The 27,763-nt window shown below is 47.7% G+C and overlaps 1 protein-coding gene across 1 annotated transcript in view; it reads left to right on the top strand.

Annotated features, from left to right (window-relative positions):
• The first annotated feature begins 326 nt into the window (after nt 1–326).
• LOC120928888 (sphingomyelin phosphodiesterase 3-like) overlaps nt 327–27,763 on the top strand; it is a 36,280-nt gene continuing 8,843 nt past the window's right edge. Inside the window, exons 1-4 of the mRNA XM_040339950.1 lie at nt 327–383; nt 11,165–12,039; nt 17,698–17,773; nt 24,345–24,485. Of these exons, the coding sequence (XP_040195884.1) occupies nt 11,185–12,039; nt 17,698–17,773; nt 24,345–24,485 (1,072 nt within the window). The 5' untranslated portion in view covers nt 327–383; nt 11,165–11,184. The remainder of the gene's footprint in view (nt 384–11,164; nt 12,040–17,697; nt 17,774–24,344; nt 24,486–27,763) is intronic.

The raw sequence follows: 27,763 nt of genomic DNA, 5'->3' as shown, positions 1-27,763 counted from the left end.
GTGACTGGCTCAGTGTTCTCTGTACAGCACTGCAGTATATGTCAGAGTTATTTAAATGTACTGTGTTGTTGTGGGGGATGTGAAGATGAATGGGGTTACACTGTTTGCAATGCCTGGTTTGTTTCCTCCGATCTTGTGTATTATTCGGAGTTCCCTTCAGCTTATAAAACATTGCTTCATTCTGGAAATGTTCCAGCCAGGGAGGCGTTCCAGCATATTAATACAAGAATAATTCTGTTATCTGGGACAGGGAGGAATAAAATCAACAGCTATAATGACAGAAGAGTCTAAAAAAGGAAAATTTATGAGTTGTCGTGGCCCCGCCCAGCCATTTATGTGACTTTCAAAGTAGAAATTCCTGCATTGCTGAGCTGGAAAGTGAGGTGAGCTGACACCTGTGTGTGTATGTATAGATATGATATATAATATTATAGATTGTATTGTGTGGGTATATTCTATATTCCATGGAGTATAGAGAGTATTGTGTGTGTACACTGTAAAAAATATTGTGCTGTGTCTACTCAAAAAAATGGAGGCAATTATTTGCATCAGCTTTTTAAGTATTGTCAACTAAACTTATTTTTGTCTGACTCAATTAACTTTTCGGGCCAGATTCACAGTCGAAATACGCCGGCGTATCTACAGATACTCCGGCGTATTTTCAAATTTGCCGCGTCGTAGCGTTGTTTTAAATCCTCAAAACAAGTTACGACGGCTTTAGGCTTCGATCCGACAGGAGTACGACTTTGTACGCCTTCGGATCGTAGGTGTAATTCTTCGGCGCCCGCTGGGTGGAGTCCTCGTCGTTTTCCGCGTCGGGTATGCTAATTAGCTGTTTACAGCGATCCACAAAGGCGTTCGTCGCTTTCGCTTACGTCGTCGCTAGTCGGCTTTTTCCGGCGTAAAGTTAAAGCTGCTATTTGTTGGCCTATCTTTAGACGTCCCATGTTAAAGTATGGCCGTCGTTCCCACGTCAAATTACATTTTTTTTTTTTTTGCCGTAAGACGTCCGGGAATACGAAAGGACGTAACGCACGTCGCCGTTCAAAAAACACGTTGGGGCGCCGTAATTTCGCGCAAAGCACGGCGGTAAATTTCCTAACGGAGCATGCGCAGAACGTTCGGCGTGGGAACGCGCCTAATTTAAATGGTACACGCCCCATTTGAATTAGGCGGGCTTGTGCCGGACGGATTTACGTTACGGCGCCGCAAGTTTACAGGCAAGTGCTTTGTGAATCAAGCACTTGCGCTGAAAATTTGCGGCGGTGTAACGTAAATGAGTTACGTTACGCCGGAGCGCAGGTCTGTGAATCTGGCCCTTCATGTTTTTAACTTTGTTGTTTTAAGTAAAGCCAACTCAATTTTTTTAAGTTAAGAATACATACCTTAACTTGTCTGCAACTATTAGCCAGATTCACGTATTGTGGTGTATCTGTAGGCCGGCGTAGCGCATCCCATTTGCACTACGCAGACGTAACATAGTGAGGGAAGTACTGTATTCACAAAGCACTTGCCTCCTAAGTTACGTCGGCGTAGCGCAAATGGCCCGGCGTAACCCCGCCTAATTCAAAATAGGCAGGTAGGGGGCATGATCCATTTAAATTACCCGTGACCCCATGTAAATGAGAGCCGTTGGTATGGCGCATGCGCGCGCATGCTCAGAATCACGTCGCAAATACTCCTTGCTTTCGACGTGAACGTAACCTACGCCCAGCCCCATTCACGTCCGCTTACGTAAACGACGTACAATTCGACGGCTGTTCCGACGTCCATACCTTGCATGGGCTGCGCCATCTTTTTGGTGGTCTATCTTTACGCCTGAAAAACGCCTTACGTAAACAGCGTATTGGGCGCAAGTACGTTTGCGAATAGGCGTATCTTTCTCATTTACATATTCTAGGCGTAAATCAACGTACACACCCCTAGCGGCCAGCGTAAATATGCAGCTAAGATATGACAGCGTAGGAGACTAACGCCGGTCGTATCTTAGCAACAGAGAAGCGTATCTCAGTTTGAGAATGCGCTTAAAGATACGATGGCGCGGATTCGGACTTACGACGGCGTATCTACTGATCCGCCGTCGTAAGTCTTTAAGAATCTGGCTATAAATGTTTCCAGTTTATAGACCATAGGGTTAAGTAAAGCCAACTCCAGTTTTCCAGTTTATAGACACAGGGCCAGATTCAGATAGGTTAGCGGATCTTTAGAACAGCGTAACCTATCTGATTTACGATCCGCCGCCGCAAGTTTTTGAGGCGAGTGCCTAATTCAGAAAGCACTTACCTCAAAACTTGCGGCGGCGTATCGTAAATCCCCCGGCGGAATTCAAATTCCGCAGCTAGGGGGAGTGTACTATTTAAATCAGGCGCGTCCCCGCGCCGATTTAACTATGCATGCGCCGCCGGCTAAATTTCCCAGTGCGCATGCTCCAAATGACGTCGCAAGGACGTCATTGTTTTCGACGTTAACGTAAATTACGTCCGGCCGTATTCGCGAACGACTTACGCAAACGACGTAAAAAATTCAAAAGTCGGCGCGGGAACGACGGCCATACTTAACATAGGATACATAGCAGGGGTAACTTTCCGCCGGAAAAAGCCGAACGCAAACGACGTAAAAAAAAAGCGTCGGGCGGTCGTTCGTTTCTGAATCGGCGTAAATGCTCATTTGGATATTCGACATGTAAAAGACACGGAAGCGCCACCTAGCGGCCGCGGCCTGGAATTGCAGCCTAAGATCCGACGGTGTAAGTCACTTACACCTGTTGGATCTTAGGGAGATCTATGCGTAACCTGATTCTATGAATCAGTCGCATAGATACGACCGACCGGCCTTAGAGATACGACGGCGTATCAGGAGATACGCCGTCGTATCTCCTATCTGAATCTGGCCCCATAGGTTCAAGTAAAGCTAACTAAATTTTTGCAGTTTATAGACCATGGGCCAGATTCACGTAGATCAGCGGATCTATAGATCCGCTCGATCTACGTGATTTAAGATCCGCTCCCGTAAGTTTGAGAGGAAAGTGGCTAATTCACAAACCACTTACCTCCAAACTTGCGGCGGCGGATCCTAAATCCCCCGGCGGAATTCAAATTCCGCGGCTAGGGGGAGTGTACTATTTAAATCAGGCGCGTTCCCGCACCGATTTAAATGCGCATGCGCCGTCCGCGAAATTTCCCGGCGTGCATTGCTCCCACTGACGTCGCTAGGACGTCAGTGGTTTCGATGCTTACGTAAACGACGTCCGTCCGTATTCGAGAACGACTTACGCAAACGACGTTAAAAAATTCAAATTCGACGCGGGAACGCCGGCTATACTTAACATTGGCTGCGCCTGATGAAAGAAGGGGTAAGTATACGCCGGGAAAGCCGCTACGGAAACGTCGTAAGAAGACTGCGTCGGGTCCGCGTACGTTCGTGAATTTGCGTATCTCGCTGATTTACATATTTATCGTAAATCAGCGGGAACGCCCCCGGCGCCATTTTTAAATGGAAAAAAAGATCCGACAGTGTAACACATTGTAACACTGTCGGATCTAGCCCTATCTATGCGTAACTGATTCTATGAATCAGGCGCATAGATAGGATCAGTGTAAGTCAGAGATACGATGGTGTATCTGTAGATACACCGTCGTATCTCTTTATGAATCTGGCCCATAGGTTCAAGTAAAGCCAACTCAATTTTTCTTTACTAAAGACATGTAGCAAAATACATTTGGCCTATATTCATGAAGAAATTAGATTTCATTGGATATGTTTATAACAGAAAGTAGAAAATATATATATTTATTTTTTTTCAAAATGTTGGTCTTTTTTGTGTTCATAGTAAAAAATAAATAAAAATAAATCTGAGTGGTGATTAAATACCACCAAAACAAAGCTCTATTTGTGCCGAAAAAAAAGAACATCAATTAAATTTGGGTAAAGCATTGCATGACCGCGCAATTACCAGTTAAAGTAGTGCAGTGCTGAATAGCAAAAAAAAAATGGACTGCTCATCAAGGGGGTAAAACCTTCCGGAGGGCAAGTGGTTAATGATTGTGAAGATTATTTGCTAAAACATGGATGATGGAAAATGGCAGTTGGAGTATTGTAGTCATTGGCTGTCTTCTTGGTCATGATTGGTCAGGCTGTGATGGGAGATTGCTGGGTGGCCGGAATGTGGTTAAACAAGATGAACAGATGATACAGCACTGCCAAAGTATGAACATCTATAACTGATCTGAGGATCTGCTCCACCCAGAATCTGAGCTCATTATACGATCTGCTATGTATTTCCAGCATGCCTATAGAAGAGCCGGCTCTGGGAAAAGTAAACAGCGAGACGGATGCAGCTAAGTCTGTATTTTGCACCCAGACTGTACTGTGTGTTCTAGGCTGTAGAGAAGGACTTTGTTCACTTTACTGACTTAACCACTTAGGGCCAGATTCACAAAGCACTTGCGCCGACTTAACTCGAGATACATGGCGTAATTGAAAGATGCGCCGCGCGTATTTTTGCGCCTCATTCTCAAAACGAGTTACGCCTGAAATCCATTTTTTTCCGTCCTACCTAAAAAAATTACACCGGCGCTTCTTCGAGCGCAAAATACGCTAGACACACTGCTGTTTCGATAGGCAAAGATGCAAATGAGGGAGATAAGGCGATCCACAAAATTAAGTGTGTGCGGCGTAGATTACGCCCTGTGCGCTTCTGTTAGTTTCATGGTGTAAAATTACACTTTATAAAAGCAGCCCTAACTTTACACCTGCCGTGTAAATGTCAGCTAAAGCAACACCATTAAGGAAGAGCTGAGCACACACACTTGCAGGACAACAATCTGTATGCCAACATGCCAGGGGCATCCATGCGCATAGCTAGACTAGTGACTTTAGTGACCGAGGGTACCCCCTCTTCTGAGGGAACAGCAGTCAGGAGACGCCTCGCAGAATGCATCTTTGCACAGTAAACACACACATTAATTATGTCACAATGAGAATGCATGAATGCACACCCACTGTGGTCCCTAGCACAGACACATCACATGCACATCTAATTGGATTAGATCCAAGTACCCCCCCAATGGTACTTGGGAGCAGTAACGCCCCGCCACGGCTCCAATTATGTCACTGTGCATTCATACACCTTTCACACGGACCTGGGATTACTTCTCCCTGGTCCTGGGGACCCTCCACCAAAACTGAGGGTGACACCCTTATTTAATCAGGAATGCCACCCCCACATTCATACATCATTCACACACATAAAACAAATCATAAGTACAGTATACCAAAAAAATTATAAAAATAAAAAATAAAAAGTACCCCCATAAATTATCTGCGGCGGCGTAAGCTACGCCTGGGCCGCCCACGGGCACGACCAACCAGAGGAGCCTCCTGGGGGGGGGGGTGAGCAGGGGAAGGAGGATCCTCCTGGGGGGGGTGAGCAGGGGTAGGAGGAGACTCATGGGGGGGGGGGTCAGCAGGGGTAGGAGGAGACTCATGGGGGGGGGTCAGCAGGGGTAGGAGGAGCCTCCCCTGATGACTGTCCTCTTGATGGCCTGCCCTCCAAGGCCACTGCTATCCTGGTGAGACACATTGTGAGGGCAGCCGTATTGGCCTGGCCAGCCCGGGTATTGGCCTGCACAGCCTGGGTCAGGTCACTCACCTCCTGGGCCACGCCTGTTGTGGCGGTCTGCAGGTCACACAAGCATGTGATGACCGCCAAGGAGTTTGTGGCCACATCAGAGAGTGATTTCTTAATTGCACCCAGGCTGTCCTGCATCTGGGTCAGAGTCTGCTTGATCTGACCCAGCTGGCGCGTCTGCCGGGCATTGTCCCTCTGCAGACTGGCCGACAGACGCTCGGCCACCCCCCTGGTCTCATGGGTCGCCATCCTGCCTGCAGCCGTGTCTTGTGGCCTGGGAGGAGGGGAGAGAGAGACCCTTGTGGGTTGAGGCCTGTTGGGAGAGGAGTGGGAGGGGCTACCCCTGATGGTGGCCTGACTGCTGCCAGCCTCAGGGGTAGCCTCAGGGGTAAACAAATCCGATGCCAAAAGGACATGCCTGGCAATGTCCATATCTTCATCCTCCACCCCCTGATCCTCCTCCCCTCAACCTCCTCATGAGGGGAGGTCTGGCCACTTCCCTCCCCTGGGGACTCCTGCCCTTCTTGGGACTCCTCAGCAGCCTCTTGTCCTGGGGATGGTGCAGCAGCCTGGCCAGATGGCCCAGCAACCTCCTGGCCATCTGTGGAGGACACAAAACATTCACAGGTTGGAGGATCCACACACTTGGCACATATTCCCTTCCCACACATGCTAATCACCAGATGGAAAAGCCCAAAACTTACCTGTCCTCACAGGAGAATCAGATTGATAGCCAGGCAGGCCCACCACCTGCTGTGGGTGGAAACACCGGGCCACTGCCCATTCCTCCTCACTCAGCCTGATGGGGCAGGGTGCGCCTCCTCCAGTGCCCCTGGCATGGGTATTGATCTTTGCCATCTTCTCACGCACCAGGCTCTTAAGATCATTTATCTTCTTTTGTATCCCACCGGGGGTCCTCGTCTCCCCCCCCCCCCCCCCACATTGATCTGATCCGTTATTTTCTGTATTATCGCCTTCCTCCTGGCCGGGGGGGTGTTCCGGCTCTCAGGGCCATGTAAATTACGCCCATATTTGGGTGATGCACCAAGCAAGAATCTGCTTCTCTATAGTAGAAAAGTTCAGCTTCCTGCGCTTAGGAGCCATACTACCCACCACTCAGCAACAACAAAAATACTCACACAACAAACAAACAAAAATACTCACACAACAAACAAACAAAAATACTCACACAACAAACAAACAAAAATACTCACACAACAAACAAACACAAAAAGCAAACCACACAAGCAGACAGCTACTACAAATTCAAAAACAAACACGGGAAAAACAAACAGAAAATACACTCAGAAAAAAAACAATCAGAAAAAACAAACAGAAAAAACACAGCTAATATACTCTACTACTCCTACACAACTTTACTCTAACACTCAACTCACCAACACACACCAACAAACGACAGAGCAGAAGCAACTTGCTCTAGGAAAGGGGAACACAGGAATGTACTTTTGCAAGGGAAGTGTGTTTGTCTGGGGCTATTTATACACAGGGCGATTCTCAAACTAAGTACGCTTGGCCTTTTACCTATCTCACTGATTGCGCCGAGCCAAGTTCTGAGCATGCCCAGTGAGGTGCAGATTCGTGCGCACATGCGCAGTACGACCGGCCCTTCATTACAATGGAGCACGCCCACTTCCTTCCCACTTGCAATAACCCCGCCTTACGCCTCGGGATTTAAGTTACGCTTGCGCAAATTGGGCCGCAAATGCGCTGTGGATACGGCACTTACGAGAAAAAATTAGCGCCGTAACTTAAATTACATAAGTTTTGACTAACTTAATTTGCGCCGCTGGTTGTGAATCTGGCCCTTAAGACCCGGACCATTATGCAGGTAAAGGACCTGGTCAGTTTTTGACAATTGCGCGGTCGTGCGATGTGGCTCCCAAACAAAATTTACGTCCTTTTTTTCCCACAAATAGAGCTTTCTTTTGGTGGTATATGATCACCTCTGCGGTTTTTAGTTTTTGCGCTATAAACCAATAATAAATAATGCTATAATAAATATCCCCAAAAAAGGATATAAAAGAACATTATTTTTTTCTCAGTTTAGGCCGATACGTATTCTTCTACCTATTTTTGGTAAAAAAAATCGCAATAAGCGTTTATCGATTGGTTTGCACAAAATTTATAGCGTTTACAAAATAGGGGATAGTTTTATTGCATTTTTATTAAGATTTTTTTTTTACTACTAATGGTGGCAATCAGCGGTTTTTTTCGTGACTGCGACATTATGGCGGACACATCGGACAATTTAGACACATTTTTGGGACCATTGTCATTTTCACAGCGAAAAGTGCTATAAAAATGCACTGATTACTATGAAAATGACAATTGCAGTTTAGGAGTTAACCACTAGGGGCGCCGAAGGGGTTATGTGTGACCTCATTTGTGTTTCTAACTGTAGGGGGCGGGGCTGGACGTGTGACATCAGTGATCGTCTTTCCCTATATCAGGGAACAGACGATCACTGACATTGCCACAGTGAAGAACGGGGAAGGTGTGTTTACACTCACCTCTCCCCGTTCTTCAGCTCCGGTGACCGATCGTGGAATCGGGTCCGCAGGCGCGGTCACAGAGCTTTGGACCAGGTCGCGAGCATGCCGCCGGCGGCGTGCTTGCGACCCCACAGCTGGGCTTAAAGAGACACGTACAGGTACGTGATTGTGTCCAGCCGTGCCATTCTGACAACGTATATTGGCGTGAATGGGTCCTTAAGTGGTTAAGGGGACTGTATACTTACCCATTTAATAACTTGGTCCGGTAACAGGGGGTGGGTGGAAGGAGCTGGCAGTGCGGGGGATGAAGATAACAGGGGGTGGGTGGAAGGAGCTGGTGGTGCGGGGGATGAAGATAACAGGGGGTGGGTGGAAGGAGCTGGCGGTGCGGGGGGGTGAAGATGACAGGGGGTGGGTGAAAGGAGCTGGTGGTGCAGGGGGGATGAAGATGACAAGGAGTGGGTGGAAGGAGCTGGCGGTGCGGGGGATGAAGATGACAGGGGGTGGGTGGAAGGAGCTGGCAGTGCGGGGGATGAAGATAACAGGGGGTGGGTGGAAGGAGCTGGCGGTGCGGGGGGGTGAAGATGACAGGGGGTGGGTGAAAGGAGCTGGTGGTGCAGGGGGGATGAAGATGACAAGGAGTGGGTGGAAGGAGCTGGCGGTGCGGGGGATGAAGATGACAGGGGGTGGGTGGAAGGAGCTGGCAGTGTGGGGGATGAAGATAACAGGGGGTGGGTGAAAGGAGCTGGCGGTGCAGGGGGGATGAAGATGATAGGGGGTGGGTGGAAGGAGCTTGCGGTGCAGGGGGGATGAAGATGACAGGGGGTGGGTGGATGGAGCTGGCAGTGCGGGGGATGAAGATGACAGAGGGTGGGAGGAAGGAGCTGGCAGTGCGGGGGATGAAGATAACAGGGGGTGGGTGAAAGGAGCTGGCGGTGCAGGGGGGGATGAAGATAACAGGGGGTGGGCGGATGGAGCTGGCAGTGCGGGGGATGAAGATGACAGGGGGTGGGTGGAAGGAGCTGGCAGTGCGGGGGATGAAGATAACAGGGGGTGGGTGGAAGGAGCTAGCGGTGCAGGGGGGTATGAAGATGACGGGGGGTGGGTGGAAGGAGCTGGCAGTGCGGGGGATGAAGATAACAGGGGGTGGGTGGAAGGAGCTGGTGGTGCAGGGGGGATGAAGATGACAGGGAGTGGGTGGAAGGAGCTGGCGGTGCGGGGGGATGAAGATGACAGGGGGTGGGTGGAAGGAGCTGGCGGTGAGGGGGGATGAAGATGACAGGGAGTGGGTGGAAGGAGCTGGTGGTGCAGGGGGGATGAAGATGACAGGGAGTGGGTGGAAGGAGCTGGCGGTGCGGGGGGATGAAGATGACAGGGGGTGGGTGGAAGGAGCTGGCGGTGCAGGGGGGATGAAGATGATAGGGGGTGGGTGAAAGGAGCTTGCAGTGCAGGGGGGATGAAGATGACAGGGGGTGGGTGGATGGAGCTGGCAGTGCGGGGGATGAAGATGACAGAGGGTGGGTGGAAGGAGCTGGCAGTGCGGGGGATGAAGATAACAGGGGGTGGGTGAAAGGAGCTGGCGGTGCAGGGGGGGATGAAGATGACAGGGGGTGGGAGGAAGGAGCTGGCAGTGCAGGGGGATGAAGATAACAGAGGGTGGGTGGAAGGAGCTGGCGGTGCAGGGGGGGATGAAGATGAGAGGGGGTGGGTGGAAGGAGCTGGTGGTGCAGGGGGGGATGAAGATGGCAGGGGGTGGGTGGAAGGAGCTGGCAGTGCGGGGGATAAAGATGACAGGGGGTAGGTGGAAGGAGCTGGCTGTGCGGAGGATGAAGATAACAGGGGGTGGGCGGATGGAGCTGGCAGTGCGGGGGATGAAGATGACAGGGGGTGGGTGGAAGGAGCTGGCAGTGCGGGGGATGAAGATAACAGGGGGTGGGTGGAAGGAGCTAGCGGTGCAGGGGGGGGTGAAGATGACGGGGGGTGGGTGGAAGGAGCTGGCGGTGAGGGGGGATGAAGATGACAGGGAGTGGGTGGAAGGAGCTGTTGGTGCAGGGGGATGAAGATGACAGGGAGTGGGTGGAAGGAGCTGGCGGTGCGGGGGGATGAAGATGACAGGGGGTGGGTGGAAGGAGCTGGTGGTGCAGGGGGGATGAAGATGACAGGGAGTGGGTGGAAGGAGCTGGCGGTGCGGGGGGATGAAGATGACAGGGGGTGGGTGGAAGGAGCTGGCGGTGCAGGGGGGGATGAAGATGACAGGGGGTGGGGTAGTAGGATACTAGGCACCGGGGTTTATGATGAGGATAGAGATGATGACAGGGGGTAAGTTGGAAGGAAGCTGACAGTGGGAAGTATGATGACAGGAAGTAGGGTGGTGGTATGCCAGGAACAAGGGATGATGAGGAGAAGGATTATGGCAGGGGGTCAGTAGGTGGCATCATATGCCGGAGGATGGCATAATACCAGGGCTGTGTGTGTGTGTAAGGTCGCTCGGGAGGTGACATTACTACACTACAGGATGCTCTCCGGGATAAATAAATGGGGAAAAGGGGACCCTGGCTTAAAGGGGTTGTAAAGGTTTGTCTTTTATTTTCTAAATAGGTTCCTTTAAGCTTGTGCATTGTTGGTTCACTTACCTTTTCCTTCCATTTCCCTTCTAAATGTTTTTTTTCTTTGTTTGAATTTCTCACCTCCTGTTCCTTCCTCCTCAGTAAGCTTGCCCCCATCATCCGAGTGGTGGAAAGTCATTTAGAACAGCTTACTGAACAGCTTGCTGGGGAGGAACAGGAAGTGAGAAATTCAGACAAAGAAAACAAAGAAAAAAAACATTTAGAAATTGATGGAAAAGGTAAGTGAACCAACAATGCAGTAGCTTAGAGGAACCTATTTAGGAAATAAAAAACAAACCTTTACAACCCCTTTATTCTATTCAAAATGAAAAAAAAAAAAAACAGTTTTATTGTTGCTGAAATGATGTTAATGGTTTCCTGTGTGTTTCTTTTTCTTCCCCCACTTCCTGTTCCAGAAAAGCCGTGTCCAGTCTCGATGTTTCTGCCCGAGTCCCCGTTCAGTTGCTCTTGTCTTAATTTCCTTTCATCTCTGAGTTCAGCTCTGGTTTTCCCTTCTTACTGGTGTATCGATCACCTTTTGTCCTGTGCGGTTTTCACCAGTGTAGAGCGCTCCCGCCGCCCAGGCCTGAGAATCTTCTGCTTACTCCTTGGGGTCCCTTTGTTCTTGCTTCTCTTCCTTCTCTCTCTCCCGCTAGGTTTTCTGGGTTTCCTGTTTTGGGCTCCTCTGCAGAGGCTTCGCCGTCCCTTCTCCTATCAGAATTCCGCAAAGACTCGCACTCTTCCAGACAATATACTTAGCGGTGACTGCTCCTTCATCTTAATCAGTGCCAACCTCTGCCTTCTGCCCAATGGCTTGGCACGTTTCAATAACCTGAACCGCACGCAGCGGCGCAGTGCTGCCATTTCCCGCCTCCTGTGTTCCTCTTCAGAGCCTGCCAAGAATAACTGTGAAGACATGGTGCCAATGTGTAGCACAGGGAATGCCCTGCCGATGATGGAGATACCTTATAAGACAGAGAATGATTCCAGCGCAGAAGGAGATGAGCCATTTGAAGTGTCCATCATTTTCCCCCAAAATGCCGACTTTGTGTGCCTGCAGGAAGTGTTTGATGGACGAGCTTCACGCAGCCTACGCCGTTGCCTTGGGTCAACCTTTCCTCACATTTTGTATGATGTTGGACTCTCAGGACCTCATGGTTGTGGATTTTGGTTCTTCAATAGTGGATTATTCCTGGCCAGTCGGCACCCAATCATGGCGGCCAAATATTACTTCTACCCGAATGGGCGTGGGGAGGATGCCTTGTCTTCCAAAGGTCTCCTCTGTGTCAAGGTGAACTCACATAGTAGAACCTAAAATGGAATTAAAAGTCAAGTAAAGTGTTCCTTAGGCCTCGTACACATGACCGAGTTTCTCTGCAAAAACCAGCAAGAAACTTGCTGGGTTATTTTTTGCCAAGGAAACCGGTCGTGTGTACATTTTTCGACGAGGAAACTGTCGAGGATCTCGTCGAGCCAAAAAGAGAGCATGTCTTCTTTTTCCTCGACGGGAATGGAGAAATTTGGCTCGCCGAGATCCTCGACAGCCTAACAAGGAACTCGACGAGCAAAACGATGTGTTTCGCCCGTCGAGTTTCTCGGTCGTGTGTACGAGGCTTCAGAGTCATGAGGCCTTTTATAGACCAGGTAGAGTAGCTCTAAAGTCAGAGATAAATTATTGTTTTTCTTACTGTTTAACTTTGGAATATTTTCTTTGTAGTCTGTACACATTTCCCAAATTATTTTTTAGAAACTTTTAGTAGTAGCGTAAGGAGTCACTACACTGACCAACCACCAATGTAAGGGACCACTACACAGACCAACCACCAGTGTAAGGGGTCACTACACAGACCAACCACCAATGTAAGGGGTCACTACACTGACCAACCACCAGTGTAAGGGGTCACTACACTGACCAATCACCAATGTAAGGGGCCACTACACTGACCAACCACCAATGTAAGGGGTCACTACACTGACCAACCACCAGTGTAAGGGGTCACTACACTGACCAATCACCAATGTAAGGGGCCGCTACACTGACCAACCACCAATGTAAGGTGTCACTACACAGACCAACCACCAGTGTAAGGGGTCACTACACAGACCAACCACCAATGTAAGGGGTCACTACACTGACCAACCACCAGTGTAAGGGGTCACTACACTGACCAATCACCAATGTAAGGGGTCACTACACTGACCAACCACCAGTGTAAGGGGTCACTACACTGACCAACCATTAATGTAAGGGGCCACTACACTGACCAACCACCAATGTAAGGGGTCACTACACTGACCAACCAACACTGTAAGGGGCCACTACACTGACCAACCACCAATGTAAGGGGTCACTACACTGACCAACCACCAGTGTAAGGGGTCACTACACTGACCAATCACCAATGTAAGGGGTCACTACACTGACCAACCACCAGTGTAAGGGGTCACTACACTGACCAACACCCAATGTAAGGGGTCACTACACAGACCAACCACCAATGTAAGGGGTCACTACACTGACCAACCACCAATGTAAGGGGTCACTACACTGACCAACCAACACTGTAAGGGGCCACTACACTGACCAACCACCAATGTAAGGGGTCACTACACTGAACAACCAACACTGTAAGGGGCCACTACACTGACCAACCACCAATGTAAGGGGTCACTACACTGACCAACCAACACTGTAAGGGGCCACTACACTGACCAACCACCAATGTAAGGGGTCACTACACTGACCAACCACCAATGTAAGGGGTCACTACACTGACCAACCAACAATGTAAGGGGCCACCACACTGACCAACCACCAGTGTAAGGGGTCGCTACACTGACCAACCAACAATGTAAGGGGTCTCTACACTGACCAACCAACAGTGTAAGGCAGGGGTCTCCAAACTGTGGCCCGAGGGCCAGATGTGGCCCTTTGCTAGCCTTAATCCGGCCCTTGGGACACAATTCCTTCCACTGATATGAGGCACCATTTCTCCCACTGACACCAACAATGGGACAATATATCTTCCACGAATACCAATGATGGGATACTATTCCTCCTACTAATAGGGGGAATACTCCTCCTCCTATTGACCACCAACCCTGAGGTCACATTTATTCTCACTGATGCTGGGCCCCGTGACATTTTCTGCCCCTGCTGGCCACAATACGGCCCTCCTAAAGTCTGAAGGACAATAACGTGGCCCTTTGTTTGAAAAGTTTGAAGACCCCTGGTGTAAGGGGTCACTACACTAACGAACCACCGATGTAAGTGGTCACTACTCTGACCCACCAACAGTGTAAGGGGTCACTACAGTGACCAATCACCGATGTTAAGAGGCACTACACTGACCAACAATGTAAGGGGATCAAACTGACCACCAATTTAAGGAGACAATACACTGACCACCAGTGTAAAGGGACATCATACTCACCACCAATTTAAGGAGATGCTGCACTGACCTTGGTGGTGTTGCACTGACCTTGGTATGGGGATGTGCTACTGTGACCTCCAATGTAAGGAGCACTACATCGACCACCAATGTAATGAGACACTACACTGCCCACTAATGTAAGCAAGCAATACACTGACCACCACCCTGACCAACCACCAGTGTAAGTGGTCACTACACTGACCAATCATCAATGTAAGGGATCACTACAATGAACGACCCCCAGTGTAAGGGACATCACGCTGACCAATGTAAGGGGGGAATACACTGACCACCAAAGAAGTGAAAAGCTACGCTGACCACCAATGTAAGGGAGCACTACACTGTCTGGGAATGTAAGGGGACACCAAACTGACCACCAATGTAAGGAAACATCAAACTGGCCATCAATGTAAGGAGACATTACACTGACCACCAATGTAAGGAGATACTACACTGACCACCAATGTAAGGAGACACTACACTGACCACCAATGTAAGGAGATACTACACTGACCACCAATGTAAGGAGACACTACACTGACCACCAATGTAAGGAGATACTACACTGACCACCAATGTAAGGAGATACTACACTGACCACCAATGTAAGGAGATACTACACTGACCACCAATGTAAGGAGACACTACACTGACCGCCAATGTAAATTGATAATACACTTACCAACATTGTAAGGAGACACTATAATTTCTACTGTGTTCCTTTTCTGACAATTGTTATTATTATTATTAATTTAAAAGAGAAGTTCAGGATTAAAAAAATAAAATAAACATTGGGCTGGATTCAAGAAGCAATTGCGCCTGTGTAACCATAGTTACACAGCGCAATTGCTTACTTGCCCCGGCGTAACGAATGCTCCTGATTCAGGAACCTCGTTACGCCGACTGCAGCCTAAGATATGCGCGGCATAAGGCTCTTATGCCCGCATATCTTAGGCTGCATTCTTGCGATGGCCGCTAGGTGGCGTTCCCGTTGTGCTCAGCGTATAGTATGGAAATTGCATACTAACGCCGATTCACAACGTTACGCGAGCCCTGCGTACGCAGTTTACGTCGTTTGCGTACGGCGGTTTTCGCGTAAGGCTGCCCCTGCTATTAGCAGGGGCAGCCAATGTTACGTATACCCGTCGTTCCCGCGTCAAATTTACGTACTTTGCGTAAGTGATTCGTGAATGGCGCTGGACGCCATTCACGTTCACTTTGAAGCAAATGACGTCCTTGCGACGTCATTTGCCGCAATGCACGTCGGGAAAGTTTCCCGACGGAGCATGCGCTCTACGATCGGCGCGGGTACGCGCCTAATTTAAATGATTACCGCCCCCTACGGGATCATTTAAATTGCGCGCGCTTACGCCGGGCATTTTTCCGGCGTGCCCACGCAATTTACGGAGCTACTGCTCCGTGAATCAAGGGCAGCGCAGTAAATTTGCGGGGGCGCAGGGCAAAAATGTTGCCCTGCGCCTCCGTAAAAAAAAGCGCAAATCTACCTGAATCCAGCCCATTTATACTCACCTAGGTGGATGCATCATCAATCAGATGCTGCATCTGTCCTCTACCAGCTCTGCAGTGAGAATCGAGCGATCAAACACAGCTGATCGCTCAGTTCTCCCTCTCCGCTCTGAGCAGAGGTCTGTGACTGTCAGTCACCGGCTCTCTGCTCTTCCCACCAGCGCTTCAGAGGCTGAGCCAGGTGCTGCACAAGGCTTTTGGGTGGATCCCGAACCACATGGCCGGCATCTTTCATAAGCTGAAGCCCACTGTCAGCTGAAAACTGGTCACAGGAGTGTAGAATGAACATCACTCCAGTCATCTAAGGAGCAGTATAGCCATTCTCAGGGCTGGTGCAATGATTTATGACATCCTAGGCGAAACCTAATTTTTCCCTGCCCATGTATATCCCACCTTTTTAATGAAGTGCCAATCAATGTAGCCTCACCAGCCTCCCTCAATGTAGCCTCACCAGCGCCCATCAAATGCAGCCTCACCGGCGCCCATCAATGCAGCCTCACCAGCCCCCCTCAATGCAGCCTCTCCAGCGCCCATCAAATGCAGCCTACCAGTGCCCAACAATGAATGTTTGCTTACTTCCATTCATTCGGGAGTTGGGACACAGTTCTCCTCTGTCGCTGCGCCACACAATGTGCGAATGGAGCGGCAGCTGCCTACTGATGCTGAGACTATTGTTTGCTACAAAGAGAGGGGAGTAGAAACACCAGTGGCTGGGCGCCCTAGGCAGCAGTGCGCCCTATGCCGAGTTTGCCTAGTGGTTGCACCTGCCCTGGCCATTCTCCTCCTTTTATTTGCCAATTTTTATTAAAACAAATTTTTTTGTATAACTTGCATGAGGGCAAAGTAAGGGGATCCCTGTGACCTGAAAATGACTTTAGGGGTTCCTCCGAGATTGAGAAAGGCTGATCTCGGAGGATCTGTTTTTCCAAGTGAAAGCAATAAATGAATATTGGATAAAGGAAGATCTAGAAATGTTGTGAGCGTGTTCTGAATCTCTAAATCACCTATAACTCATAATACACAAAGGTGTGGGTTTATATATTTGGTATTGAAAAATTAGGCTGTAACAGTCAGGGGTTAACACTGTTACGATATTCCATTCCACCAACCCACGACAGCTTCCGGCACTCCACAATCCAGCAGACAAGACCCATTGGATCTCCCCCAGAAAACGAGACAAACAGCTCTGTTCTCTGGTTCCAAACGAATAACTCTTTAATGGGGAAACTCAGGCTTCTTATATACAGTCGGTAATAAAATAACAATGGCTTAACTCCACCCACAACATGACACAAGGAACTCAATACATATTTTTAGTCAGACTTTCTGGCACGGATATGAGCTAATTACTAACCATTTACCCAGACGAGGTGACTCCGAGATAAGCTCTTTTCACCTCAATACAATACACATTCCTTTAGTAAACATAAGTCAGACATCTGACCTTTTAGATTGTGCTAACTCACAACACACATTATCATCAATAGAAATTCACACAAAACAGTGTTAATTAGCATCACACAATGAAAAGGTCTTTAGAAGCCAGGCTAAGGCTAGTTTACATGACAGTAGCAGACTTAATTACCCCCTTGACAGACTATGTTCCCACATGAATGAATCACTGTCCTATTGACCTGTTGGGTTCATAATTAACCACCTGTAATATTTCAAGATATCCTGCAATACATTGTGAATTATCATTACTGTCCCATCTCATGTAATTCAAGATATCATTTCTCAGTCATCCTATGCCCCCAGTGGACATAGGATGACCCTAGACACAAGAGTCATTGGTGAAGCTGAAACAGGAGTACTCCACATCCTTCTGGGTCCCACAGGCCATACCTTTACATAGGCCAATTCCAGTCTGCTACAACACACAGAATTCAGATAATTCTCAGCGAGTCCGTCCCGTGTTATATCTTCTCTGTGAGATACAGGGGATGGTTATCTCTAATCTCCAGTTTTTGAATCCTTTTTCCATACAGGTTTACATTGGAATGACGAAAGAAAAGCAAAGAATTGTGGGATATATAAATTGCACGCATTTACATGCAGCAGAGAGTAAGTCAATTCTAGATGGTTACTAATACATAAAAAAAATCAAGGGATGCTAGAGAGGGCTGAGAAAGGGACATAGGCATGTGCCAGGTGTGTCTGGGCACACCCTAATCACCATCACTGATTACCTCTCCTTTCTGGTGCCCCCTGTCTCTTCCCTGCAGTGCTGCCAGCTTACCTCCTCTCCCTCTGGCTGCTGTTGTGGTAACTTCACGATTGAGTTCAGGCAAAGGGGCCGGTAAATGCTTCACTTTCTAAATGAACACAGTGAGTGATCTGTACCGGTCGATCCTGTGTTCATTCTTAACGGAGCACTTCCCACTCCATTACTGTCCAGTGCAGCTGAGGCTGAAGAGAAAGGGACTAGGGACCCTTGATATTTCACCAAAGCCCCCAACGGGGCTCCTAAAAAATAAAATGTAAACAAATAATTAAAAATAATATTGTAAAAAAAAATTAAAAAGCTAAATTGTGAAAAAAATTATAATAATATTAATAAACACAACAAAAACTACTGACACCCTCCACTGCCCTACTGACACCATCTACTGCTCTGCTGATATAAACAAGTGTGTTTGTGCTCTGGGGTGCACACCCTAATGCAATAGGCTGCGCACACCAATCACAGGGGCATGTCAGCAGCAGAGACTCAACAATATGCTACTGACGAGGTTGCAGGGCCCAAAGGCGCTGTCGCTCAAGCTGTGTAGGGCTGGGCAGCCGATGTGACACAGCGGGGGCTGGAAACTAGGCTGCCAATGACATTGGAGGTCCCAGAGGCAGGGCCGCCATCAGGGGGGTACAGGCAGTACACCTGTAAGGGGCCTAGAGGTCCCCAGGGGCCCTGATGACAACCCCCTTTTATTTTTTTAGGGGTCCGGAGGTCCCCAGGGCCCCAGATGGCAATGCCCCCCCTTTTTTTTATATATAAAACAAATAATTATATATACATACATATATATATATATATATATATATATATATATATATATATATATATATATAAACATTTTATTATTATTATTATTATTATTAAAGGGCCCAGAGGTCTTCAAGGCCCCCGGATGGCAACCCCCCCCCCTTTTTTATAAAAAAATAATTATTTTTATATCTATATATATATATAGTTTTTTTATATATTTTTTTATTAAAGGGCTCAGAGGTCCACAGGGCCCCATGTGGCAACCCCCCTTGTTTTTATTTTTATAAATGTTTATTTTTTTTTATATATATATATATATATATATATATATATATATATATATATATATATATATATATATTTTATTAAAAGGCCAAGAGGTCCCCAGGGCCCCAGATGGTAACCCTCCAGAGGTCACAGACCAGAGGTCACAGAAACCCCACATTTGGGGGGTAGGCATGGGAAGACCTACCCCACAACTGGTCAAAATATGGGACGGCAATCATTTATGGTTCCGGAGATACGGGCCTGCTTGCACAGCCTGTCAGAAGCTACATTCAGAGCGGCCAATATAAATACAAGCTGACACACTACAGCAAACTGATAGGATCACAGTGCTTATAATAATTATTTGTATATATCTCATGGTAATTAACCCCTTGCCACCCAGGCTAATTCTGACACTTCTCTACTACATGTAAAAATCATCATTTGTTTTTTGCTAGAAAATGACTCTATGGTGGTCTTTGCACTTTTTATGTTGCACGGTGTAGAGCTGCACGATTCTGGCTAAAATGAGAATTGCAATTCTTTTGCTTAGAAGATAGATCACGATTCTTGCAGGGTAACATCATCTTTCACATTAAAACAAAAAAACAAACAAACAAAAAAAAAAAATGGGCTAACTTCACTGTTTTGTTTTTATGGTTTTTATTATTCATTGAAGTGGGCAAATGCACTGGGACATAAAATATTGCAGCCATTGCCATTGTATTCCCTAGAGTCTGCTAAAATATATATAGGGCCAGATTCACAAAGAGATACGACGGTGTATCTACAGATACACCATCGTATCTCTGACGTAAACTGGTCCTATCTATGCGCCTGATTCATAGAATCAGATACGCATAGATAGGGCTAGATCCGACAGTGTTACAATGTGTTACACTGTCGGATCTTTTTTTCAATTTAAAAATGGCGCCGGGGGCGTTCCCGCTGATTTACGATAAATAATATGTAAATCAGCGAGATACGCAAATTCACGAACGTACGCGGACCCGTCGCAGTGTACTTACGTCGTTTCCGTACGTTCCCGCGTCAAATTTAAATTTTTTAACGTCGTTTGCGTAAGTCGTTCTCGAATACGGACGGACGTCGTTTACGTAAGCGTCGCAACCACTGACGTCCAGGCGACGTCAGTGGGAGCAATGCACGCCGGAAATTCCCCGGACGGCGCCTGCGCATTTAAATCGGCGCGGGAACGCGCCTGATTTAAATAGTACACTCCCCTAGCCGCGGAATTTGAATTCCGCCGGGGGATTTAGGGTCCGCCGTCGCAAGTTTGGAGGTAAGTTGTTTGTGAATTAGCCACTTGCCTCCTAAACTTGCGGGAGCGGATCTTAATTCACGTAGAACGAGCGGATCTATAGATCCGCTGCGCTACGTGAATCTGGCCCTTTATGTTTGGCGGTTCCAAGTAATTTTCTAGCAAATAATATTGCTTTTTAATTTAAGAAACAAGTGTTGGACTTTAAGTGGTTACATTTAGTTACAATGGGCCAGATCCACAAAGAGCCGGCGTAACGTAAAAATTCCCATTTAAGTTACACTGCCTTAAAATTTCTACCTAAGTGCCCGATCCACAAAGCACTTACCTAGAAATTTTCGGCTGTTTAACTTAAATTCTGCCGGCGCAAGGCGTTCCTCTTCAAATGGGGGCGATTCCCATTTAAATTAGGCGCGCTCCCGCGCCGGCCGTACTGCGCATGCTCGTGACGTCATTTCCCCCACGTGCATAGCACGAAATTCCGTTACGTCGAGCTTTGTGGATCGCGACGGGTCAATAAAGTTGCGTCGGTAAAAAAAAAAGATACGGCAGAAAAAAAAAATGTAAAACAAAAAAAAAAACGCGTCGCTGGACAGAAAGGTCTGTTTTTACAAGGTGTAAACAGTTTACACTTTGTAAAAGCAGCCCTAATTTTACACATGCAAACTAAGACTTACAGAGAAAAAACGAAGCTCAAAAGCTTCGTGGATCTCCGTAAGTGCTAATTTGCATACTCGAGGCGGCATTTCGACGCAAAATGCCCCCAGCGGCGGATGCGGTACTGCATCCTAAGATCCGGCAGTGTAAGTCCCTTACACATGTCGGATCTTCTGTCTATCTATGAGAAACTGATTCTGTGGATCAGTTCCATGGATAGAAACAGGGATACGACGGCGTATCAGTAGATACGCTGTCGTATCCCTTTTGAGGATCTGGCCCAATGTTAGTTAGTTACAATGTTTAATTTTGTTTACAAACTTCGCAGACTGCCCAGATTTTTTCTTTACACACAGAAGTTTATCCCTTTGATCTGAGAAGGAAGCGTTAGTTACAATGTCTCCTGTTAAAAACTTGGCAGACTGCCCGGATATTTTCTTTTGATAGCTGAAAGTCTTTCCACTTGTTATATGAAAGAATCAGCAAACTCTGCATTGGAGATCGTCAGGGGGGTTGAATCGAGATCACAATTTTTTTAACGATTAATTGTGCAGCTCTAGCACGGTATTTGCGCAGCAATTTTTCAAACGTTTTTTTTTTAAAAACTTTTTTTTTATTCATTAAAAAAAACACTAGTTAGTTAAGTAAGCACAATGTTTTTTGGTATCCTAAGCGATGCTTTAAATTTTTTTTAGGTTACATGTTTAGAGTTACAGAGGAGGTCTAGTACTAGAATTATTGTTCTCGCTCTAACGATCGTGGCGTATGTAACCTGTGTGTATCTGGCTCTGATACTACCAGTGCCTACCCAGCCACTGACTAGTATCTCTCCCCAGCCTGTCCCCACACACCCTCTCACCTGCTGACCTGTGGATGGGGGAATCACTCCTGCAGTGTTATTGTGTTCTGCCAGTGCGTACAATGATCAGTGTTGCTAACTATAGCTGGCAGCACTGATTGTTTTGGGAAAAACTTAACAGGCTGGTTGTACTCAAGTCGATTAATAGATTGACTTGTGTAAAACCAGCTAGCCCATACATAGATTGACTATGGCTGGTCTCTGCATAACTGGCGTAATTTCAATCCATGTATGACCCGCTTAACCACTACGCAGTCCCTAAATATCCTTCCACTCCTGTACATAGTGCTGACTGTCATACTCTCCACACTCCTCTCCTGTACATAGTGCCCACTTTCATACTCTTCACACTTCTCTCCTGTACATAGTGCCCACTGTCATACTCTCCACACTCCTCTCCTGTACATAGTGCCCACTGTCATACTCTTCACACTTCTCTCCTGTACATAGTGCCCACTGTCATACTCTCCACACTCCTCTCCTGTACATAGTGCCCACTGTCATACTCTCCACACTTCTCTCCTATACATAGTGCCCACTGTCATACCCTACACACTCCTTTCCTGTACATAGTGCCCACTGTCATACCCTCCACACTCCTCTCCTATACATAGCGCCCACTGTCATACCCTTCACACTCCTCTCCTGTACATAGTGCCCACTGTCATACCCTCCACACTCCTCTCCTATACAGAGCGCCAATTGTCATACCCTTCACACTCCTCTCCTGTACATAGTGCCTGCTGTCATACACTTCTCTTCTGTACATAGTGCGCACTGTCGCACCCTCCACACTCCTCTCCTGTGCATACTGCTCACTGTCATACCCTCCACACTCCTCTCCTATACATAGTGCCCACTGTCATACCCTCCACACTCCTCTCCTATACATAGTGTTCACTGTCATACCCTCCACACTCCTCTCCTATACATAGTGCCCACTATCATACCGTCTACATTCCTCTCCTGTACATACTGCCCACTGTCATACCCTCCAAACTCCTCTCCTGTACATACTGCCCCATCATACCCTCCACACTTCTCTCTGGTACGTACTACCCTCTGTCATACCCCCACACTCTTCCTGTACATACTGCCCATTGTCATACCCTTCACACTCCTCTCCTGTACATAGTGCCTTTTGCCGTACCCTTTGCACTCCTCTCCTGTACATAGTGCCTACTGTTAGACCCTCCACATTCCTCTCCCTTACCTGCACATACTTCCCACTTATATACCATCCATACTCCTCCCCTATGTCGCTTACCCACAAAAACAGTTCTTTAAAATTATACTGAATATCCTCAATGTTACCAGCTCTAGAATGGAAACACTTTTGTTAGTTCAACTAAAGGAAATATCAGTTCTCATATTTGTTCTGCCCCATTATTAGTACTCCTTTAATTTTGTGATTACTACTATGATGTATAGATGAACATTGGGGGATCTCAGCTACTCTAAATATAGCACTTATATAAAAAAGTGTCCCTGAAAATATTTTTTAAATGTTGGCAACTATGCACTTAGGCACTGCCCAAGGACCACTGGGTCAGTAGGGGGCCCCATGAGAGGCTCCTGGGATCCTGTGATAATAAAGCGGTAGTAAACTTTCCTGACTTTACTACTTTTTAGAGGCCCTGGGGTAGGTTATGCCACAACGTACAAGTATGCACAGCATATTAGCACATTAGGGTACACTTAAATTTTCAGACTGAGCCCTCCAGTGCTGCGCTGTGATGAATCAGGCGGGGCCCGGGCACTTCCATCTTCACCCGGTCTTCCTTCTGGGTTCTGTGCCATTGGTCACTTGCCTTGGCCGGGCTGTGTTCATGTCATTCCCACGCATTTATTTATTATTTATAAAAGGCCCCATCAAAATCCTCAGCACCAGGCTCATGATGTTCTTAATTTGGCCCTGCCCTGCCACCTCTAAGACCGATAACTGAGTGATCAAACAATGCTGATCGCTCAGCTCTCAGACCTCAGCCTGCAGAGAGCTGGTGACTTTCAGCTGCATGTTCAGGCTTTCGAGCAGATCGTGACCATATGGTTCGGGATCTTTTCAGAGCCTGGACCGGTGTAGTGTCACAGTTTGCTGCCTATCCTAGAATGCTGCGGAAGTCACGTGGCTCCGCTCGCTCGGCCTCCTGGCTCTTTTTTTAACATCCTCCAATCCACGGGGATGTTAAGGAAAGAGCCTGGATGCCGACCGAGGTTTCACTGGTGTGCACTGTCGTGAATCAATTGGAACGCATCGCATTTGCATTTGGAACGCATCGCGAATGCGCAGTTGGCCGCCACGTGACTTCCAGGGCATTCTAGGATAGGCAGCAAACTGTGACAATACACCGGCTCTGTAACGTCAGCTGACAGCGGGCTTTAACCTGCTGTCTGCTGAAAACGGGTCACAGGATTTCAGAACTAACTGCAATCCTGTAATCCTCAGAACTCACTGGAGCAGCAGGTGGGGGAGGAAGGCAGGCATGGAGTCAGCAGGTATTTGCAGAATAAACTTCAGATTTAAGGGCTATGTTGTAATCGGGCGTCACTATGTATAAAGATAATCAGTCAAACCTCTCTTTGTATTCAGGTGATGTGGTCATCCGCTGTGATCAGATGTCTTTGATCCTGCAGTGGGTTGTGGACTTCCAGTCACAATACGGTGAAGATGGAGATCTGGTTGCGTTTGATGTCCTTTGTGGAGACTTGAACTTTGACAATTGTTCCATAGGTAAATTAGGACTTCTAATTTAGTCCCTTTGCATACAGGGCCATTAAGCAGCAGTGTGTCCTTCCTGGCGTATTAGCGTGCCCTTTGAAGGACAGGTGCAGTGTCACCCCTGAACGCACAAGGCTGCAATCGCTGGTACCATTTGATTTCCCTAAGATCCGACCGGCGTAAGTGTCTTACACGTCGTATCTTAGGCTGCATATTTACGCTGGCCGCTAGGTGGCGCTTCCGTATATTTACTCGATTAATATGCTAATTAGGTAGATACGCCGATTCAGAAACGTATGTCCGCCCGGCGCATTTTTTTACGTCGTTTACGTTAGGCTTTTTCCGGCTTAAAGTTACCCCTGCTATATGAGGGGTATCCTATGTTAAGTATGGACGTTGTTCCCGCGTCGAGTTTTGAAAATTTTACGTTGTTTGCGTAAGTCGTTCGCGAATAGGGCTGTACTTAAGTTACGTTCACGTCTAAAGCAATGACGATTTGCCGCGTAATTTCGAGCATGCGCACTGGGATTCTTTCACGAACGGCGCATGCGCCGTTCGTAAAAAATGTAAAATGCGCGGGGTCACCATTCATTTAAATAAAACACGCCCACATCATCCCCATTTGAATTAGGCGGGCTTACGCCGGATCACAGACGTTACGCCGCTGTAACTTAGGGCGTAAGTTCTTTCTGCATACGGAACTTGCGCCCTATTTTCCGGCTTATCTCAGATACGTTACGCCCGCCAAAAGATACACCAATGTATCTGAATCCGGGCCAGTAGTGGATACAACTACCAATTATCCAGGCTAGTTACCACCTAGCATAACTAAATTTGTTAGCAACCCTGCCTAGTATCAGGGTGCTACATAAGTAATAATAAAAATAATAAAAAAGAAAATGAAAACATTTATGTACCCCCCAAAAAACGTATTTTGTCCTTAACCACTTCATTACAGGGCATTTTCACCCCCTTCCTGCCCAGACCAATTTTTAGTTTTCAGCGCTGTCGCACTTTGGATGACAATTGCGCGCTCATGCAACACTGTACCCGAATGAAATCTTTATGTTTTTTTCCCCACAAATAGAGCTTCCATTTGGTGTTATTTGATCACCTCTGCGGTTTTTATTTTTTGCGCTATAAACAAAAGAAGAGCGTCAATTTTAAAAAACACAATATTTTTTACTTTTTGATTTGATAACCATCGCAATTTAAAAAAAAAACACTATGGGCCAGATTCAGGTAGGGCAGCGTAACTTTGTACGGGCGTAGCATATGGTATTTACACTAAGCCGCCGCAAGTTAGAGAGGCAAGTGCTGTATTCACAAAGCACTTGCTCCCTAAGTTACGGCGGCGTAGCATAAATGTGCCAGCGTAAGCGCACCTAATTCAAATGAGGAAGAGGTGGGCGTGTTTTAGGGAAATTAAGCATGACCCCACGTAAATGACGTTATCAACGAACGGCGCATGCACTGTCCGTGGACGTATCCCAGTGCGCATGCGTCGGATAGAATGCCTAAGATACGTCGAACACTGCCTATGATGTGAATGTAACTTACGCACAGCCCTATTCGCGTACGACTTACGCAAACGGCGTAAAAAGATAGGCTTGTTCCGACGTCCATACCTTGCATGGGCTGCGCCACCTAGGGAGCAGCTTTATCTTTACGCCGGCGTATCTCTTACGTAAACGGTGTAACTAATTGCGACGGGCGCACATACGTTCGAGAATCGGCGTATCTAGCTCATTTGCATATTCAACGCGGAAAACAACGGAAGCGCCACCTAGCGACCAGCGTAAATATACACCCTAAGATACGACGGCGTAGGAGACTTATGCCGCTCATATCTTAGCCTAATTTAAGCGTATCTGGTTTCCAGAATACGCTTAAATTTACGACGGCGTAGATTCAGAGTTACGACGGCGTATCTACTAATACGGCAGTGTAACTCTCTCTGAATCTAGCCCATTTTTTTTCCTCAGTTTAGGCCGAATGGAATTCTACATATTTTTGGTTAAAAAAAATCATAATAAGTGTATTTTGATTGGTTTGTGTGAAAGTTATAACGTCTACAAAATACGGGATAGTTTTATGGCATTTTTATTTATTTGAATTTTTTTACTAGTAACGGCGGCGATCTGCGTTTTTTTTATTGTAAACGTGACATTACGACAGACATATCAGACACTTTTGACACGTTTTTGGGACCATTCACATTTATACAGCGATTAGTGCTATAAAACTGCACTGATTACTGTGTAAATGTGACCTGCAGGGAAGGGGTTAACACTAGTGGGCGATCAAAGGGGTTAAATATGTTCCCTAGGTAGTGATTCTAACTGTAGGGGGAGGGGACTCACAAGGGGAGGAGACCGATCTGTGTTCCTCTGTACTGGGAACACACATCGGTATCCTCTCCTCTGACAGGACGTAGATCTGTGTGTTAACACGCACAGGTCCAAGGTTCTGCCGTTAAAACGGGCAATCACGGGTGCCCAGCGGACATCGCGGTGGCCGGGCACGCACACCCGGTCCCAAGCGATGCAGCACGCATGCCCCCTAGCCGCCCGGGAAGCCCAGGACGTCCACCAGGAGGGATGAAAGGTTCCTGCCAACGTAATTTTACAGTGACTCGGTAAGGAACAGGATAAAGGGATTGTAAAGGTTTGTGTTTTTTCACCTTAATGCATCCTATGCAAGCTAACCAGGGCCGGCCTTAGGTGTTCAGGCGCCCTGTGCGAGCTAATCCTGTGGCGCCCCCCATCTTCACCCCTCGCCCCCTGGTCACCTAAACTGACTTACATTTCGGTGGACGGGGGGCCCTTGCATTTAAAAATGGCGCCGCCTGGCACTTAGACGCCACTGCGCATGCGCCGTCTGCCCGAGAATAGCCGAGCGTTTTCTGGCTTTCCCGTGCAGCGGCGGCGCATGCGTAGTGTGCCTGTCGGGGCCGGCAGCAGCCATTTTTTTCAGGTGCTGCAACCGATGCATTACTCTTCAACCAGTCCCAGGGCAGGGGGACCTGGCAGCGTGCAGGGAGACCAGGCAGCACCTGCTACTGTGACTCATAGGAGTCTGACTCCTGTGATGATCATGTGAGTAACTGACTGCGACTCACATTCTGCGAGCTGTGATGGCCGCACGGCGCCCCTGTTGCCCATGGCGCCCTGTGCGGCTGCACAGCTCGCACAACCCAAAGGCTGGCCCTGAAGCTAACCCCCTTGGGAGAGCGCTTCCCATGAAGGGGGTTAGCTCTTGCGGGAAGGAGCCGAGATAGCTGCAGAGGG

The sequence above is a fragment of the Rana temporaria genome, chromosome 2, assembly GCF_905171775.1.
Source record: "Rana temporaria chromosome 2, aRanTem1.1, whole genome shotgun sequence".
In the NCBI taxonomy this organism is placed as follows: Eukaryota; Metazoa; Chordata; class Amphibia; order Anura; family Ranidae; genus Rana; species Rana temporaria.
The sequence above is the reverse complement of the archived record's forward strand: the minus strand, read 5'-3'. Positions and strand labels throughout refer to the sequence as shown.